Below are 15822 nucleotides of genomic sequence, written 5' to 3'. Positions count from 1 at the left end.
TCTCTTTCTCTCTCTTTCTCTCTCTCTCTCTCTCTCTCTCTCTCTCTCTTCCCCTCCCCTGCTCCCTCTCTGTCTCTCAAAATAAGTATTTAAAAAATAAAAAGTATATTTCAATAATTCATTTCCAACTGATCTATGAATATTTAAAGAATGCTTCCAGCTTTCTTACCTGTTTATTATTCCTCTCTCCCCTTCTTTGTCCTCCTAATTATCAATAAATTTTACCCCCTCAACTGTGTTGAGGGCACTGGGCCAACTGCTGTTTTATCTGTTACAGGGAAGAAACTCTTTTGGCTTGAGTTTTTTTGGCTTGAGTTTTTTTCTGATGGCCTAATGTACATTGCTAATACAAAGTGTCGATGGAAATAATTATTTTAACAGTATGACACAGGCTGTTTTGCTTAGAAATGTCCTAATTTCCTGTTTAGGTTATCCAGAGGTCAAGTAGGGATTTCTTTTTGCACTCCTATAATACAGATTCGCATCATGCAAGCATTGTAGCACTTAGATCACAATCTGTTTAATTCCATTGGCTGCATTCATGTTCCCAAGAAGATGAGACCTCCTCCTGCTGTTTGTATTTAGTTTCTCTTTTCATATTTTAATTCTGTAACCTGTAGTTAAGGTGTGATGCCAGTAGGTCTTTACCAATAGATGTTTTTTAACTAAGTTTCATCTTAAAGTTTGTCTGTTGGCCATTTTGAGGTTCATGTGGACACCTGCATTCATCAGAGTATCACAGGGTTGTCACCGTTACCCTGTCCCAGAAATCTTTTACTAATTAAGCACTCAGGCAAGCATCAGGCCCCAAAGTAAGCCATGGCTACCTGCTGTGTATTTCTACCTTAGTGAACCAGCTTCAGGGCAGTTTGATAACTGCCCTTTTTTTCAAATTTAGTTATGCCTTGAGGCTGTGGAAAAACTGAATTTATCTGTTGAAACTAAGCAGCAAGTGTTCTGACATGTTTATTGACCAAATTATTACACCTGGCAAAAGGTAATTACATATACAATCAGGTTTGGAAGTAACTGGATAATTAAGGGTTAATAAATTGGCTAGCATAAAAGAAATGCCTTTCAGATTCTACAAAAGTAAACTAAATAAATACTTTCTTAAATTGTTTGAATAAAGATTACAAAATCTTTATTTTTAAGATTTGAAAGAGAGAGACGAATGAGGATACAAGCCCCCTTAAATACAAATACTCACCAAGATAGTGTAATATTTGTCTTAAATGGAGACCACAAAGATTCTTATATTCTGTATTTCCATCATTCGTAGTAGTCTAGCTAACTCTGCTTTCCTGTGGGAATCCATGGCAAAATGGTAAATCATCTGTATTTATATTCTAAGACATAAAACTGAGACCTCATCTCTAGAAAGCAGAACAAATGAGATACACATCTGAAATTCAGCTCCCCATTTCACCAAAGTGAAGTCTGGTTATGCAGTGACTGGAACTGGGTCTCCACTTTTGTCCCTGCTTACTAAGGAATTACCGTAGAAACTATTCCCCTTTTCCTCCTGAAGTGGTTGGGATTTCATGGTCTTGGTTTGTTTTATTAATTTCAAATGGCCTGAGTTCCATTTTATTTTATTTTATTTTATAGATTTTTTTTAAGTTTATTTATTTTTAAGAGACAGCGTGTGTGCAGGCACATGCATGCATGCAAGCAGAGGAGAGGCAGAGAGGGGGGAGAGAGAATCCCAAGCACACTCCATGCTGTCAGTGCAAAGCCGGTTGCAGGACTCAATCCCACAAACCATGAGATCATGACCTGAGCCGAAATCATCAAGAGTCAGATGCTCAACTGACTGAGCCATGCAGGCACCCCTTTTTAAAGTTTATTTATTTTTGTCATTTTAAAGAATAGAATGACAACGTGACTCTAGGGGCTGAAGTATCTGGTTTTAATTTTAGTTTAACTTTGCTTTTTCAAAAGCTAAAAGTCAGTATTTGTAACTAATGGCAAATTATAAATAATACACATTACTTGACTTCTTAAAGTTTTAGAGTAAAACATATATGACTAATTTTTTGAGAGAGAGAGCAAGAGGGTACAAGTGAGTGAGGGGCAGAGAGAGAGAATCCCACAAGGGGCAGTCTCATGAGCAGCAGAGAGAGAGAGAGAGAGAGAAGCGGAGCTCGCCCAAAGCAGGGCTCATGCTCACCTAAAGTGGGGCTTGAACTCACGTGAAGCGGGCCTCAAACTCATGAACCGTGAGATCGTGACCTGAGCTGAAGTCAGATGCTTAAAGACTGAGCCACTAGGGACCCTATGACTAATTTTATTGAAGACTAAATGAGTCCATCTATTAGATTCTCCCAAGTTTTCATTTGTCTTATTTTACTTTTTATGTATGTGTGTGTGTGTGTGTGTGTGTGTGTATTTTGAGAGAGCGAGCAGGGGAGGGGCAGGGAGAGAGAGACTCCCAAGGGGGTCCACGCTGTCAGTACAGAGTCTGACATGGGGCTCAGTCCCACAAACTGTGAGATTGTGACCTGAGCCTAAACCAGGAGCCTGACACTTAACTGACTGAGCCACCCAGACGCCCCCACATTTGCCTTATTTTAAATCATAACTGTAGGGAGAAGAATATCCACTCAGATTCACAAAATTTTTAAAAAGTGGTTATTCCCTCTTCCTTTTTCTTCTTACATTTGCACTTTTAAAAAATGTTTTATTTATTTATTTTGGGAGAGAGAGAGCATTGCATGAGCAGGGGGAGGGGCAGAGAGAGAGGAGAGAGAGAATCCTGAGCAGGCTTCTCACTGATAGGGCATGAGATCATGACCCTGAGATCATGACCTGAGTTGAAAGCTCAACTGACTGAACCACCAGGTGTCCCTACCTGCAGTTGCACTTTAAAGGAGCACATAATGAAGCTCCAGCCTTGTCTAGCTTCCTTCATTCAAGCAAGTACTGTATCCTGGAGTATAGACACTTCGGCATGCAGTCTTTCTTCATTGGCTAATCCATATTGTCTTCCTTTGTTGTTTTAATTCTTACATAGTTTATGCAATCAGATCTTATTTCTCCATAGCTTCGAGGAAGCAAAATGACTTAGAGAATTGAAAGTCTAGTGAACACCTCTTATTATGAGTTTCATGGTTTGATTTTCTGAGTATTAGAAGTGAGAGCTTTATTGGTGAAGTCATTACGTAAACTACCTGTTACATAAGTGTGGCAGCTGATATAATGAATCTGGACAGAAAATCAAAGGTATGACTTGGGAATGTTTATTTAACATGCTCAATGGTGGTATCACTGGTTTACAAAAGGTAATCTCAGGAGCAGAACTTTAGTTGTGAAATATTTTTAGTTCATTTTTAGTGCATTTAGGACAAATTAAATCAGTCAATAAATAGGTTAGCTTTCAGAATAATTATAACATTATCAAAAATTCAGAGATTATTAATAGTTCACATTAAAGTAGATATCATAGCCATCTTATTAGTATATCAGAAGTGAGTTCACTGTAGACTCACAAAATTCTGTGTCAAAAGGTAACCTATGTAGTTTATCTCATTATACATTTACTTGGTGCCTACTGTATACCAGGTATGGGGCCAAATATGAAGATACACATATAAGCAACACAAACTGCCAGTTTTGAGGCACTTACAAAGTACACTATTAGGAGGAAGTAAAGGCAATATTTACTTCTCTAGCGGGTCAGCAGATGCATCAATATACTGTGAAAAATTCCATGATAGAGATGTGGCAGGTTCTCTGAGGACACGAAAGAGGAACAGAAAACCATCCCAAAATGTTCTGGGGAGGCTTCTTAAGAGAGGCAAGATTTAAATTTTAAGAGATTTAAATGTTATGGAATAAAGAGTTACATGGGTGGCAAAGAAGGGGAAGGGGACTCCACACAGAGAAGAAAATGAGCAATGTCTTGGGGGTCATCATGGTTTTTAAGGGAACTATTAGGAGTTCCTTGTATAGGAGTTTAAATTACAAGGCAGGAGAGGAAGCCAAAAGGTTGACCTTGTAGGGGCCAAGGGTAGGCCAACCCAAGATGAGCCACTTTGGCATGAACACTATTTTGCATTAAAATCAATTAAAACCCAGCAGATACAGGAAAACCTCCTTACCTCCCCCTCAACTGCCAGTTTGTACCAGGAAGAGTGCTATTAACAGCGATTCCCTTTCACCTAAGATACTTCTCTGCATAATAGGGCAACCTTTGTTTTCCAGACATCTCCTTTCACCTTCCTGCTAATGGTCCTTCTTCCCTTTGTATCCTCAGACCCTTCAGCTGTCTCTAGCTCATTTAAGGTTCATGTTTGCTCATTGTCTTTGAAATTTGCATGCCTGTGTAGATTCTCCATAGGTTAGTTATTTAATTTTCTCCACTTAATCTGTCTCATGTCAATTTGATTCTTAGTCCAGTTAGACCAAGATTTTTCCTCCTCACCAACCTGGAATAGGTAGGTGCAAGATCACCTTGCATGTCATATTAAACAACCTGAACTTTATCTTGAAAAAGTTGGGAAGCCATTGATGGTTTTTTTTTTTTATTTTTTTATTTTTTTAATTTTTTTAAAATTTTTTTTTTCAACGTTTTTTTATTTATTTGTGGGACAGAGAGAGACAGAGCATGAACGGGGGAGGGACAGAGAGAGAGGGAGACACAGAATCGGAAACAGGCTCCAGGCTCTGAGCCATCAGCCCAGAGCCTGACGCGGGGCTCGAACTCACGGACCGTGAGATCGTGACCTGGCTGAAGTCGGACGCTTAACCGACTGCGCCACCCAGGCGCCCCTTTTTTTTTTTTTTTTTTTTAATTTTTTTTTGCCATTGATGGTTTTAAGCAAGTGAATGGTGTGATCACATTTGTATTTTAGCTGGATCTCTCTGGAAGCAGTGTGGAGATTGATAGATCTGCATTATTAGAAGGGATAGCCAAGACCAAAGTCCCCAGGGTAGAGATTATGATATCTGAACTAAGACAGCAGTAGTAGTAGGGATGGAAAGTAGGAAGCAAGTGAATTCAAGAAATATTTAGGAGGTTAAATTGGCATGATTTGGTAATAAGTTAGATTCTGGAGTTGTAAAAGAGAGGAGTCAAAGCAGACCGTATGCACATTTCTGGTTTGGGTAATTAGGTAGGTTCTGTTGTTCACTGTGTAACCCACCTTTCAATATCAGGAAGCGGAACTAGGTATTCTCACGACCAAAGAAAAACAAGCCAAGTATATATGTAAAGGTATTATAAAAATCAAAGTCATACTCAACTATTTCAGGTAAATGTACCTGAGGAAACTATTTGAAATTTTCTTTCCTGTTTTGGAAAATATAGGGATTTTGCTTTTCAGAAATAGAGGCTAGAAAAATTCTTGATAATGATTTCATTAACATCTTTCTGCATTTATAAATAAATTCAAGGAAACTTTAGTTAAATATCTATTGTTATTTGGGTTTAAATATGTAGTATACATAATTTAAACCCCAATTGCCAAAGGATTATTTTAAAACTCAACCATATCAGAAATTAATGTCTTTTTCTTTTTTTAATTTTTGTTAGCATTTATTTTTGAGAGAGAGAGAGAGACAGAGTGTAAGCAGGGGAGGGGCAGAGAGAGAGAGGGAGACACAGAATTGAAGCAGGCTTCAGGCTCTGAGCTGTCAGCACAGAGCTGGATGCAGGGCTTGAACTCACCAAACCGCGAGATCATGACCTGAGCTGAAGTCGGACGCTTAGCCAACTAAGCCACCCAGGTGCCCCTCAGGTGTTAATTTCTTATATTACTAAATGGAGAGTCGAAAGATCCTCTTAAAAGTTTATGAAACAAGTTCTACTCCCAGGTATATACCCAAGAAAAATGAAAACATATATCCACACAAAAACTTGTATATGAACATTCACAGGAGTATCATTCATAATAGCTGAAAAATGGAAATAACCCAATGTCCATTAACTGATGAATGGATAAACAAAGCTGGTACCATACAATAGAATATTATTTGACAATAAAAAGGAATGAAGTACTGACACATGCTACAATGTGGATGAACCTTGAAGACATTATGCTAAGTGACAGAAGCTCCTTACAGAAGACCACATGTTATATGACCCCTGTTTGGAGAGTGACTGCTAATGGCATGGGAATTCTTTTGGATGAGAGAAATGTTCTGAAATTGATTGAGATGGCTGCACAACTCTGTGAGTATATTAAAAACCATTGATTTGTAGACTTTATTTTTTCTAATGCTTATTTTTATTATTAAGAGAGAGAGAAAGACAGGCAGAGTGCAAGCAGGAGAGAAGCAGAGAGAGGGAGACACAGAATCTGAAGCAGGCTCCAGGCTCCGAGCTGTAAGCACAGTGCCCAACGTGGGGCTCAAACCCACGAGCTGTGAGATCATGACCTGAGCTGAAGTCAGACACTTACCCGATTGAGCAACCCAGGCGCCTCTGATTTGTACCCTTTAAATGGATGAATTGTATTGTATGTGAAATATATCTCAAAGCTGTCTTAAAACATTTTTAAGGTGACAGGGGCGCCTGGGTGGCTCAGTCGGTTAAGCGGCCGACTTCGTCTCAGGTCATGATCTCACAGTCCGTGAGTTAGAGCCCCGCGTCGGGCTCTGTGCTGACAGCTCAGAGCCTGGAGCCTGTTTCAGACTCTGTGACTCCCTCTCTCTGACCCTCCCCTGTTCATGCTCTGTCTCTCCCTGTCTCAAAAATAAATAAAACGTTAAAAAAAAAAATTTAAAAAAAAAACATTTTTAAGGTGACATAGCAAGAAGTTTAATTATATTTTATATTTTTATAATATATATTTTTATATATTATTTATAAAAGATTATATATATTTTATAAATTTATAAAAGCAAAATATGGAGAAAAATTGTGCCAGCTACCAAAAATAGGAAGGTTGTATAATTAAGGTAAACCATCATATGTGATAGCTGCAAGCTGATAAATCAAAAATTAGAGGGGTACCTGAATGGCTCAGTCCGTTAAGTGTCCAACTCTTGATAGCGACTCAGGTTGTGATCTCGCTGTCGTGAGATTGAGCCCTGCATTGGGCTCCGTGTTGAACAGAGCCTGCTTGAGATGCGTTCTCTCTCTCTCTCTCTCTCTCTCTCTCTCAAAATAAATAAACTTTTAAAAAACTAGAAAAATAAGCATAGAGACACTGAAGTAATCACCATAATTAAAAACAGAAGTAGTTAAACGTTGATTGCTTCTGAGAATGGGAAGGGTAGGGCAGTGGACTATCATTTTTTATGATAGGCTTTGTTTTTTTTAATATTTATTTATTTACATTTATTTATTTTTGAGAGGCAGAGAGACAGAACACAAGTGGGGAGGGGCAGAGAGAGAAGGGACAGAATCCAAAGCAGGCTCCAGGCTGTGAGCTGTCAGCACAGAGCCTGACGCGGGGCTCAAACTCACAAACTGTGAGATCATAACCTGAGCCAAAGTTGGACACTTAACCAACTGAGCCACCCAGGTGCCCCTATGATAGGCTTTATTTGATTATTAACCATTTATTACTTGGTAAAATTAATTTTAATAAAGAAATTAAACACATAAAACCACACATAGCATGTATTTGTATGCCATTTTAGCTATGATAGTGACCAAACAATTAAAGCAAATGTGGATATGTACAAATCTGATTACATAAATCCCATTTTTTTGCCTCTTCTCCCAAATTCTGAACCCACCCAATTAGTTTATCTCTGACTACTATATAGCTTACCATCAAAAATACTTTGAAGGGCGCCTGGGTGGCTCAGTCAGTCGAGCGTCCTGCTTTGGTCTGATCTTACCATTTGTGGGTTCGAGCCCCGCATCGGGCTCTGTGCTGACAGCTCAAGGCTTGGAGCCCTCTTCGGATTCTGTGTCTCCCTCTCTCTCTGCCCCTCCCCTGTTCACGTTCTGTCTCTCAATAATAAATAAACGTTAAAAAAATTTTTTTTAAATACCTTGAGAACATTCTTCTTCTGTGTGCAGTTCATCTGAGTGAAATAACCTGAAGAGATCAGTGCTTTTAAAAGGTCTCTGCAGAGGGCCGTGCCCAGAGTTTGCTCTTGGTCCTACGTAGGTGGGCGTGGAAAGGCTGACTGAGAACAGGTTTGGCACATGGGACATTTGAAGAGGGCAGGCGTGGGTTAGGGGTCAGGTGTATCAGAGAGTGTGAGGCAGCATAAGGACAATTAACCCCTGAAGGCAAAAAGTGATGTGGATGGAGGCACTATACTGCTTCTTTACAGTTTTTGTCTAGGTACTTTCTGGCTGCTACTTAAATTTCTCTTCTGTGCTTCATATGGAATTCTCCAAATGTGGTGTTTTCAGGTAGCTGGAAAGGGGGTAGAGCTAAGAGCTTTAAAAATCATACTAAGCTCATCATTTGATTTTAATATCTGTTTGGAAAAAGGAGACTTGTATTTCCCCCCATTGGGTTAATTTAGTAAGATCCAGTTTTCTTGAATCCCCAGTGACTACTTGTTCATATTTCTTTGTTAAAGCTGTATTATGGTTTAGGATTTTTGTTGTTGTTTAAATCTCCAAAGCGCTCTAGGAACCCTTGCATTGGCTTTGTGTTTTGGAGGCAAAGGAAAAATGATCTTCTGCTTTACTTTTGGAATCTGCAGAGCAACTCTGAGATCCCAGGTGGAATTGGTGTTTGGAAAAGGGAATTTGGGGGACTAAGGTTGACCCTGAGCCCCCAGGTCACTGTTCACATTTACAAAAGCAAACCTGGTATCCCCAATTGCTTTTCTCTTGAGGTTGGCTTAACTTTATTTATCTTCTGTCTTGGGTCACTGCCCCTGAGGTGCTTCAAAAGCAAAACCCAAAAGACTCAAAACAAAGAAAGTTAAACCAGATTCAAGGAAAAAATGACCTGGCAATCTGGGTTCACTTTTACAAAGACAGAAAGTCACTTCAAGAGTTCCACAGAATGGTTTTAAGTTGGCCTAGATTCATTGTGTCAGTTGCATAAAGTGGTCTCAACAGGTCCAAGACCCCAAGTTTCTTGGGGGGTAGACCAGGAGTGAGACAGGATAAGAAACTGTCAGCAAGCCAAATGCTTTGACACACATGAATTCTTCAGTGATTCTGAAGCGATTCAACTATTTTGAGCATATAAATGGGACCACCCATGCAACCATTTCTTTCCTTAAGGCTGAATCTTATTGTTTGCTGGACACACACAAGGAATGCTGAGGAAGTGAAACTTACAACTCACTTACAGATATTGGCATAAATCTACTTTATGTTATCAGATTAGTTATGAAGGGTATTTTTGAATCCTTGGTGAAAAAAGAAGTTAGGATACTAATTTTAGGTAATCTTATAAATCATGATGAGATAGAACTGAGGCATATTATTTTGCTATTCATTTTTGTATGATCCATACTTTGCTTACTTCCCAAAAGGATTTAAGGTAGAATTACTTTACTTGACTATTGGAACAAACCCATTTATAGAACTTAATACCAATTTTCATTATAATATACCTGACTTTATCCTTTAATAAGTAATTGTAAAATTGCTTTTGAATAATCTAGGGAAGATTTTTGTTTTTGTTCATGTTTGATCTACATCTTTGAATTTCAGGTATATATGTTAATTAATAAATTCACCTGTCAAAGCTGTGTCTTACTGTTTATTTACAAGACTGAGAGAGATTTTGTGTAATTAATAACAAATGTATTGTTTGTGTACTGCCATCTGAAGGGAGCAAAGCTTAAGGTAGAGAATTGAGGTTTTCCATAATTTAGGTTTTAATATTAAGGATATAGTGCATCCTGTGAAACCTGACCAGATGTGAGAGGTAGACCCCAAGGCTATGACTGTGTAGAGTGAAGGTGAGTGTCAGTGATTTTTTTTCTGGCACCACTCCAGTTTCTTCATCCCTTCCTATCACACTGTGGCTCCAGAGCAGTTGTGTTCTTTTTAAACCACTCCAAAAACCAGGGAACATGCCTTTTGGTCAAAGCAGGCATGGGTAGCAGCCTATAAAAATGGGCTCATGCCATAACTGCCTGGCATAAGGTTAGGTAGGACCCAAGAATAATGTCCTAGCTTTGTGTTATATCTTTTGCTTCAGTGGATCTGTACTTTAAAAAGTGGGATTATATCAAACTAAAACGCTTTTGCAGAGCAAAGGAGACTGTCAACAAAACAAAAAGACAATCTAGCGAATGGGAGAAGATATTTGCAAATCATACATTTGATAAAGGGTTAATATCCAAAATATGTAAAAAACGTACATAACTTAGTGTGGGTGTGAAAGTATGTGTGTGTGTGTTTGTGTGTGTGTGTACACACACTAAACAATCCAGTTAAAAATTGGGCAAAGGATTTGAATAGACATTTTTCCAAAGAAGATCTACAGATGGCCAATGGGCACATGAAAAAGTGCTCAACATCACTAATCATCAGGGAAATGCAAATCAAAACCACTATGAGATGTAACCTCACACCTATGAGAATAGCTGTTCTCAAAAAGACAGAAAAATAACAAGTGTTGGCAAGGATGTGAAGAAAAGGGAACCCTTGTGCACTGTTGGTAGGAATATAAATTGGTGCAGCCACCATGGACAGCAGTGTGGAGGTTCCTCAAAAAATTAAAAATAGAACTGTCATAAAATCCAGCAATTCCACTTCTGGGTATTTATCCAAAGAAACAAAAACACCAATTTGAAGAGCTGTATACACCCAGTATGTTCATTGTGGCATAATTTATAGTCGCCAAGATAATGGAAGCAACCTAAGTATCCATCAACAGTATCCATCAACAGATAAATGGATAAAGAAGCTGTGGTATATATATATATATAATATATATATATATATATATATATATATATATATTATATATATAAATCTAATATATGTATATTATATATATATATAAATCTAATATATATATATAATGGAAAATTGCTCGGCCATAAAAAATAATGAAATCTTACTATTTGTGATAACATAAATGGACCTAGAGAGTATTATGCTGAATGAACTAAGTCAGAGAAAGACAAATACTGTATGATTTCACTGTGGAATCTAAAAAAACAAATGAGCAAAGAAAACAAGACATAGACTCAAAGGTACAGGAAATCAATTGGTGGTTACCAGAGAGGGGAGTGATTGGGGGGGTTGGCACACTAAGTAAAAGGGATTACTTAGTTGTACAGACTTCCAGTTGTAAAATAAATAAATGATGGGAATGTGATGTACAGCATAGGATATATAGTCATTAATATTGTAATAACTTTGTATGGTGACAGATGGTAACTAGACTTACCTTGGGGATCATTTTGTGATGTATAAAAATAACAAATCACTACAATGTACACCTGAAACCAATAGGATATTGTATATCAATTCTACTTCAATTTAAAAAAGTGAAACAGGACCTTGTAATAGGGATGAAGGACACTGATAGACCATTCAGAAATATTAGTGTTTTCTCTAGGAAGATGATTTAACTCTACTAACATTAGACCCAATTCTTTACTTTGAGGGAAACTATTTTCTTTACCAATGCCCCAGGGAAAGACTGGGAGCAGTGGAGGGAAGTCAGTTGACTGCATTCACTCACCCTAGTTTGTCCACAGACCAACGTTGACCTTTTTCAGGAAGCTGTGAGCATCAGCCAGAGAAGTCTGTAGGGTGTTCAAGTTTTATACTTTGAGAAGCCTAAGGAAAAAGCTCCCGGGTAAACTTGGAATAGTCTGGCATCATCAATTAGTTACCTCTTGAATATCTCTTGAGTGGTTACACTCTGTTGGACACACTATGAGTTTGGCTGCCTAGCTTTGTGAAGTTTGTTTCTATTTACTTATTAAATGCAATATTCTGCTTTTGAAAAATCCTTACACACATGGAAATGAGAAATCAGACTATGGGATCAGTGTGCTTCCTGGCCCTGTATTTCCTCTGCACTCATGTGTATGCATCCTTTGGGGCACAGACACAGAATGGTGCTGGAGTCTATAGCCACTGGGTTTGTTGGCTGAGAATAATGAGCAACCAGTCACTTGCTCCTAAGAAATCAGTAGCTTCTATCTTCATGCTAAATTGATTGGAGCTTACCTGTATGTTAACTAGCTGGACTTTCAATGAAAATTTGAGGGGTGCCTGGGTGGCTCAGTCAGTCAAGCATGAGACTTCAGCTCAGTGATGATCTCGTGGGTTCAGTGAGTTCGAGCCCCGCGTTAGGCTATGTGCTGACAGCTCAGAGCCTGGAGCCTGCTTCATATTCTTTGTCTCCCTGCCCTTCTGTTTCCCTCTCTCTCTCTCTCAAAAACAAACATTAAAAAGAAAAAAGGTGGGCAGTCAATATTTGTTGAATGAATAAATGAATCTTATCTAGATTCTTGGCCTTTTATCCACATTGGTAATATATTACTTAACCATGAATGTGCAGACTTATGCAGATTTCTTTAGATATCTACAAGTTAATGATGCACGGTGAGTATTTCTATAAAGTATTAGTATAAATTTGAAAGTATGTAGATTAGACTTGTCTGCATGGAGGCAAGCAGGTTAAATTTTATGGTTCCTGTTATTTCTAGTGATAAGAGACTTGCATATGAATATGTGAAAATTGTGAAATTTTAAGCATTTGTGAAGTTTGTGAAAATTGTAAGCATAGTATTTCTTTATCTGTTTTTGTGCTGTTGTGTAAAAGAGTCAATTCTGTATTCACAGCTGGAGTTGGTGTAGGTTTTAAATTCATTAAGTGGACTCCTCCTTTCCCACCTGGGGGTAGATCAGCCCAAGAGAAAAAGAGACTTATTTTAAGGCTTCTTCCTCTTCCAAATCCCAAAGGTCATGTTGCTAATGCCTTCTGGAAAGAAAGGGAGATTACAGCCAGTATATTAAGTGGTTACTTTCTGCTGACTGTGCGCATGCCCACACACACTTGTGCAAACATACTTATACCTAAAAGAAGAATCCTTCAGAATGAGGTTTTTGTTAACAATTGTGTGAGGAGTATTTATTATTGAAATTTATTTTAATATATAAATAGGCAAACTTTATTTCTAACTCAGAGTTAATACGTGTCCATTGTGGGATGTTATGAAAATAAAGAAGACGACAACAGTTGCCCATAATCCTACCGCACAAATAACAACCATTCTTAGCATTCAGTCAAATTTGCTTCCAGTCTTTTTTGATGGGTTTTTATGTAATTTTAGTAGGAACGTTTAGCATAAGCATCTTAACAGATACTTAAAATTTTGTGTGAACATCAATTTTAATAACTACATGATATTCATCTTACAGATAGATACACCTTACTACTTAACCATTCTCTTAATATTGAGATTTGGACTGTTTTCAGGTGTTTTTTTCCCCTTCAGTTTTTTGATAACACAAATAACATTTTTGAGATTAATATCATTGTTCTCTACCTTTATTACTGTTTCCTGAGGTTCGATTCCTAGAAGTAGGATTACTGAATCAAAAAGAACGACCATTTCTATAAAGTTCTTAACCAGGTATTACAAAATCACATTCCAGAGACGTTATGCCAGTTTTCATTTTCACCGTGGGTGTGTGTGAAAATAACTTTTCCCTCCTTTCACAAGGAGGGAAAACTGTACTTGTTGCCAAGCAAGAGTCAAAAATTACACAGAAGTTTAAATAAATTTAAACTTTAAATAACTTCTCTCTCTCAGACAATATATTCTTTTAACATTGTTTCGGTGTAGATCCTGTACCCATGTTTTAACTTTGGATGTAGCCTAGAATATTGTCCAAAGGAAAATAGAGTGGTTTTTATTTTATTAGTAACAGTTAATATTTTCATTATAGAATTTTCACCCTTTTACAGGGAAGTCTCTATGTTAGATAAGAAAAGAGTCAAACAAGTCCATTACCTTCCTATAGAAGAGCTAGTTTCTTGTAACCTTTGTTTAGGTTTTAATCACCCCAGAAGTTTTATCCCTCTTAGGGCCCATGGGTTGGCTCACATGTCCTATGAGTAAATACAAATGCTTCCTTCAATTGGAAGCAAAACCAGTACACCCCTTACTTATAAAGTGAGTTAAAAAACAAGAAGAAAGAATAATATAAAAACTGAAGGAAGGTAGTAAGTAAAGTATTTAGCTTTCTGAAACAATTCAAATGGGGATAGGAAGTTGGTTTTAAATGGCTTAAGGGAGATTAGGGTTTTAAAGTTGGATAAGGAGTTTGGTGCTTTGGTTTAGGCATGGCATTGCTTTTAAAAGATTACTTCCATATTTGACAACAATTCTCACTGGAGATTATAAAGCAAATAGTCAATTTTAAAACACTATGGAATACAAGAGGGCTTCTTTTTGTTGTTGTTTGTTTATACAAAATGATTGCCTAGAGTTAACAGGCTGAGTCCTGAAGCCCACATTTCATAACACTACTGAGGATCTGTCACCAGGGAGAATTCAGCAGAGGTTGTTTAATGCACTTAATTGAGATTATCTGAGCTTTTGGTTTAAATTACTTTGGGAAAAGTCTAGGTACAAACGGCTTCTTTGAAAGGTAAACATACTTAACCTCTAAGAAAAAAGGTTCAATTTAAGTTCTTTGAAATTCTTCAAACAGGTAGTAGCACCAACCCTTACTAATTAAATGAGTATAAACTGAATAATGTGTAAAGATTAAATCTCTATACATCAGTACAAGTGTTAATATAATTCTATGAACAGTGTGTTTATTATTGTATACTTGTTTGAAAATGCAATCAGGTGCCGTATTAGAAAATCATCCCCTGCCAATTTAGGAATTTCAAAAGTAAAAAGATAGTACATGCTATTTTGGTTATAAAGTATAGTTAATGATAAAGTTTAAAAATTGAATTCCTTATTCTGTTCCACCTAGGAAGGAGGGCACATTAAGATCAAGGATCAAGAATGACATATACTTTATGTGTTAGCTGACATATACTTTATGTGTTAGCTGTGGATAAATACTCAAAAGTTGGTTTAACATTTTTGCCCTGTCTTCCTCAGCTCCTTGACCTGTTTATGGTTTGGGATTGGTCTACTTATCTCGCTGATTATGGACAGCCTGCTTCTAAGTACCTTCGGGTGAATCCAAACACAGCTCTTACTCTTTTGGAGAAGTGAGTATATTCTGAAAACATTTTTGCATAACATTTTAGCATTTTGTGATTTAGTGATGATTGAAGAACTAGAGATTTTCAACAAAAGAGAAATGTCTAAATGGAGCTTAAAAGCTCAGTCCATTTTAATGGCCAAAACATAAGCCTCTTTCTTTCTTGGTGCAGTGTTGGTGTAGTTTTTATATGAGATTGCTGTTTATGTTCATGTGAACAAAAATTTTCCTATTGCATCCTCAATAGCAGGCTTAATTGGCCTTAGGAATACGTTTACTGGAGATGAGTGAGAATTGGAACTTTTTTTTTTAATGGTATAACACAGAAAAGAAGGTGTTTTGTAAAATGTGGCTAGCAATTGGCATGTTTGCTGTCGATATCCTACCATGATGGACTTGGATTCTTTGTGCAGATAGAGAAGTATGTGATAAAAAAAATAAATAAATAGAAAAAATAAAATAGTAAGAACTGAAGTAACAGGACATTTGCTGGTGCATCTTGTCCAATTAAAAATGACAGAAGTTTAGGGGTTACTTTTCCCTCACTATGTGACAGATTTTCCTTTCGCTTAATCATATTTCATTTTAGGTTATCAGTATGAAAAATATCTATTATTTTCCCACATTTCAAATATCTGTGATGTATTTGATGTGAGATGTTTAAAATAAATGTAGGGGCGCCTGGGTGGCTCAGTCGGTTAAGCGGCCGACTTCAGCTCAGGTCACGATCTCGCGGTCTGTGA

The 15822-nt window shown here is 37.4% G+C and overlaps 1 protein-coding gene across 6 annotated transcripts in view; it reads left to right on the top strand.

The window, feature by feature from the left end:
• EXOC6 (exocyst complex component 6) overlaps positions 1–15822 on the top strand; it is a 296986-nt gene that overhangs the window by 279298 nt on the left and 1866 nt on the right. For all 6 annotated transcript variants that reach the window (XM_078434598.2, XM_078434597.2, XM_078434602.2 and 3 more), the window contains one exon: positions 14974–15086. In XM_078434598.2, the coding sequence (XP_078290724.1) occupies positions 14974–15086 (113 nt within the window). The remainder of the gene's footprint in view (positions 1–14973; positions 15087–15822) is intronic.

The sequence above is a fragment of the Panthera onca genome, chromosome D2 (genome assembly GCF_046562875.1).
Source record: "Panthera onca isolate mPanOnc1 chromosome D2, mPanOnc1 haplotype 2, whole genome shotgun sequence".
Taxonomy (NCBI): Eukaryota; Metazoa; Chordata; class Mammalia; order Carnivora; family Felidae; genus Panthera; species Panthera onca.
This window is presented reverse-complemented; position numbering and strand designations above follow the sequence as displayed.